This window comes from Tupaia chinensis, unplaced genomic scaffold (assembly GCF_000334495.1).
Source record: "Tupaia chinensis unplaced genomic scaffold, TupChi_1.0 Scaffold144058_2, whole genome shotgun sequence".
Classification (NCBI taxonomy): Eukaryota; Metazoa; Chordata; class Mammalia; order Scandentia; family Tupaiidae; genus Tupaia; species Tupaia belangeri.
The window spans coordinates 1,537,785-1,541,426 of NW_006203911.1; the positions used below are offsets into that span (position 1 = coordinate 1,537,785).

Genomic DNA, 3,642 nt, shown 5'->3' on the forward strand with positions numbered 1-3,642 from the left:
TCACTTGGTGTTGAGCTGCCCTATCTTGGATGATAGTACAAGCATTATGTCAAACATTCATGCTATACACAAATTTTTGAGCATTTAGAACACTGTGGGAGAAGTAACGAACTAGTAAATGACCAGGTCCTCAACCCTCAGAAAGTTTATAACTTCCCTGTGAGAGAAGAGATGTCTCTCGAGTAATCTAGAGGTGCTTTCATAATGGTATATGAAAATGGGCTGTTTCACATTTCTGCTTTTTGTATAACTTACAGTAATGTGTTAAAGTTTGATGAATTTTCGAGAGGTAATTTATTTACATGATTCCCACCTCACATGGTACACTTCCTCTCCATCTAGTTTCTCTACCAAGAGGCAACCACCATCTCGAAATTCATACATCTATTTCTAGAATAGTGTATGTATCTACAATCGAGTATACATACTTTTTTTAATCACTTTTCAGAAATGGTGCTGGGCTACACATACTACCCTACAATATATTTTTTGCACTTACAATGTAAAATAAAGATCATTCCATATCAGCCTGTGCAGAGCTGACTCATTATTTCTGGCATTTACTTTTGTTTATGGGCATATTGTAATTCTCTGTATAGAGTGCTTTAATTTATTGATCTATTTAGGTTCTATTGTTCTTACAAATAACCCTGAACTTAAAAAATCTAAAACTAATTTTAATCCAAGGAATTTTTTTTTTTTTTTTTTACCAGAGAGCACATGTGCTCACCAAAGACAGACAGAGAAGGAAAATCAGGAATCACCCTCCAGGGGACATGGTCATCCTGCGACTCTCTCCTCCATTCTCCTCTGAGAATTTTGGACATACACTCAGCATGATCATCAAGCACCAGGCCTGGTACTCAAACCATGGTCGATCAGGTGGGAGTCCAGCACTCTAACCACCATGCCACTTATAGGCTCCAGTGTCTAATCCCTTCTCCTTCAGTTCTGATTCCTATCAGGATTTGGGTCACACACACTCATCATGTTTCTCAAGATGCCAGGTGCAGGATTCAACTTCAGGGTCAGCCATGTGGGATCCAGCTGCCTTAACCACCAGGCCACAAGTTGACTCAGATATTTTTATCTCATGCATTGTTAAACAAATTATTTATTTCATTTATTACTATTATTATTATTTAATTTGACCAGAGAGAGAAAGGGAAAGTGAGAAAGCAAGCCACCAGGTCTGGGACTTATACGGTGGTTGGTCTTGTGGGAGTCCAGTGCATTAACTACCATGCCACCTGCCAGCCCCATTTCATGTATGTGTGTCCTTTTTTTTTTTTTTTAGTCAAGACTTTAGGTGGGGAAAGGAGAGAGGTTGGAATTTTAATTGGATTATATCTATTTTTATCTTCTTCTCACATTACATTGAACACATGTTTCCTTAAGAAAAATCATCTATGGTAATGTTTTTAGTGGGTCAGGAAAACTGTTTTGGACACTCCAAGTTTCAGAATTCTGCTCAGTTAGTGGAAAGATTATGAGTTTGGCGCAAAGCAAGCAAGCCTTGGGCTCAAATTCAAATTCTGCTTTCACTATTGTCTAACTGGATGGTCTTGAGAATGTGAATTCATTTTGAGTATTGACTATGATATCTGTAAAATAGGGATAACAACAATAAATACCTCACAATGCTGTGAGCATTTAACACAATAATCCATACAAAAGACTTGGCATAGCATCTGACACCTACGAAATGTTTAACAAACAAAAGCTTAACATGTTTTCAGTTCATTAACATGGGGAAAGTTGATGGAACAAAGGAAAACTCATCAATTTCACAATAACTATTCTGAACAGCATTCTAAAATTTCTGCTTTGTTGAAGTTTTCAGAAAGTGCCAAGAGGCACTAAACATTTTAAACTTTCTTTAACTAGGTCTGAGTTCTTCATTGCACCAGTTTTCTCAGTGCTACTTTCACATCCTTGTTCCTTAGGGTGTAAATGATAGGGTTGAGGGCAGGGGTAAGCACTGTATACAGAAGGGAAAGCAACTTCAACAAACCATCATACTGAGGACCTGATGGAAAGCCATAAACAATACCCAGTGTCCCATAATATAGACTGACCACTGTCAGGTGGGAGGAACAGGTAGAGAAGGCCCGCTGCTTCCCTGTGGCAGAAGGAATCCTCAGAATGGTAGAAATGATGTGATTTTAAGAAGCTAGAGTCAGCAGAAAGGGGCCAAGGGCAAATAAAGAGGTGCAGATAAAAGAGGTCATATCAGCTACTTGAGTCTCAGTGCAGGCCAGTTTCATGATAGGCTTCAAATCACAGAAGAAGTGGTCAATTTCATTGTCAGAACAGAATGTTAAGTGAAAAATGAGGACCACAAGAAGAATGGGTGCCAAAAATCCAGCCACCCAAGAAGCACTGGCTAGCTGTAAGCAGCCACAGTGGTCCATGATGCTGGAATAATGCAGTGGTTTACAGATGGCGATGTGGCGATCATAAGACATTACAGCTAGGAAGAAGCATTCTGTAGCCACCAGGGCAGCAAAAAAATAAAACTGGCAAGCACAGGCTGGGATGGAAATAGGCACATGAGCTGATAGCAAAGTCTTCAGCATCACAGGCTCAATGGTAGTGGTGTAACTGATCTCTAGGAAGGAGAAGTGGCCAAGAAAGAAATACATGGGTGTGTGAAGGGACCGATCAGCTGACACCACAGTTAGGATCACAATGTTACCCATGAGAGTCACCACATAGATGACCAGAAATATCCCAAAAAGAAGAAACTGAAGGCCATGGAGATCTCCAAAACCCAAAAGAATAATTTCTGAAATCCGAGTCATATTTTTCTCTTCAGTACTAGCCATAATTTGGATCTAAAAAAGTAAACAAGAATTTGAAGAATAATCATTGATCAAATACTGTTTTTAGAGAAAAATCAAACTTCTCAGAGGCTTCATACAAGCCAAGCATAATTGGTTTCTCTCTGAAAGCTCAGGATCCTTAAACCTAATTAATAAATGTGACCACAGCCCCCCAGGGGCCATTTGGAAAGTTAATCCCTGATTTCAGTGACTCCATCATATTTAGAATGTTCAGGCTCTTGAAATTGTGATCATGTACATTTTCTCCCAATATTTATTTTGAAAAATAGGGGGAAATGTTCAATTCTTGGTGTTCTTACTCTAATTGTTTCTACTGCTACTAGAGGTATGATAATGAACAGTGAATACTCTCAGTCACCTATGCGTAAATTATACCATCTGTGATCAAATTTTTTCCTGTTTTAGAATTCCATATCAGTTAAAGTATACCTATTGTTATTATGATGCAGGATGTCTGATCCTTAACACTTATTTGATAGCAAATTCTTGAAACATTGGTGGAGGAGGCATGGTGGAGCAAGGGTGAACTACTGATAGTGGAGAAATACTATAGTATCATGGAACAAGATGTTCCTGAATTCTAGTCCCAATGTTGCTGATTACTGGCTGTGTGCTCTGCAGCAAGTCACATCACTTTTCTGACAGTCATTTCCTCATCTATAGAAAAGCATATTCCTTTTGTGCAACAAATTGTACAGAATTATTGGTTTATATTAGACACTTAATTCGTTCATTCATTCATTCAAAAAATATTGAATGTCTTTTATATGTCAGACTCATTGATAGGTACTTAGAA

At 38.4% G+C, this 3,642-nt stretch overlaps 1 protein-coding gene across 1 annotated transcript; it reads right to left on the reverse strand.

Annotated features, from left to right (window-relative positions):
• Positions 1-1,898: 1,898 nt before the first annotated feature.
• LOC102475215 (olfactory receptor 10A4-like) lies at positions 1,899-2,804 on the reverse strand. The gene is given in 1 exon segment (XM_014583116.1): positions 1,899-2,804. A coding segment is annotated over 1 exon segment (906 nt).
• Positions 2,805-3,642: the final 838 nt, after the last annotated feature.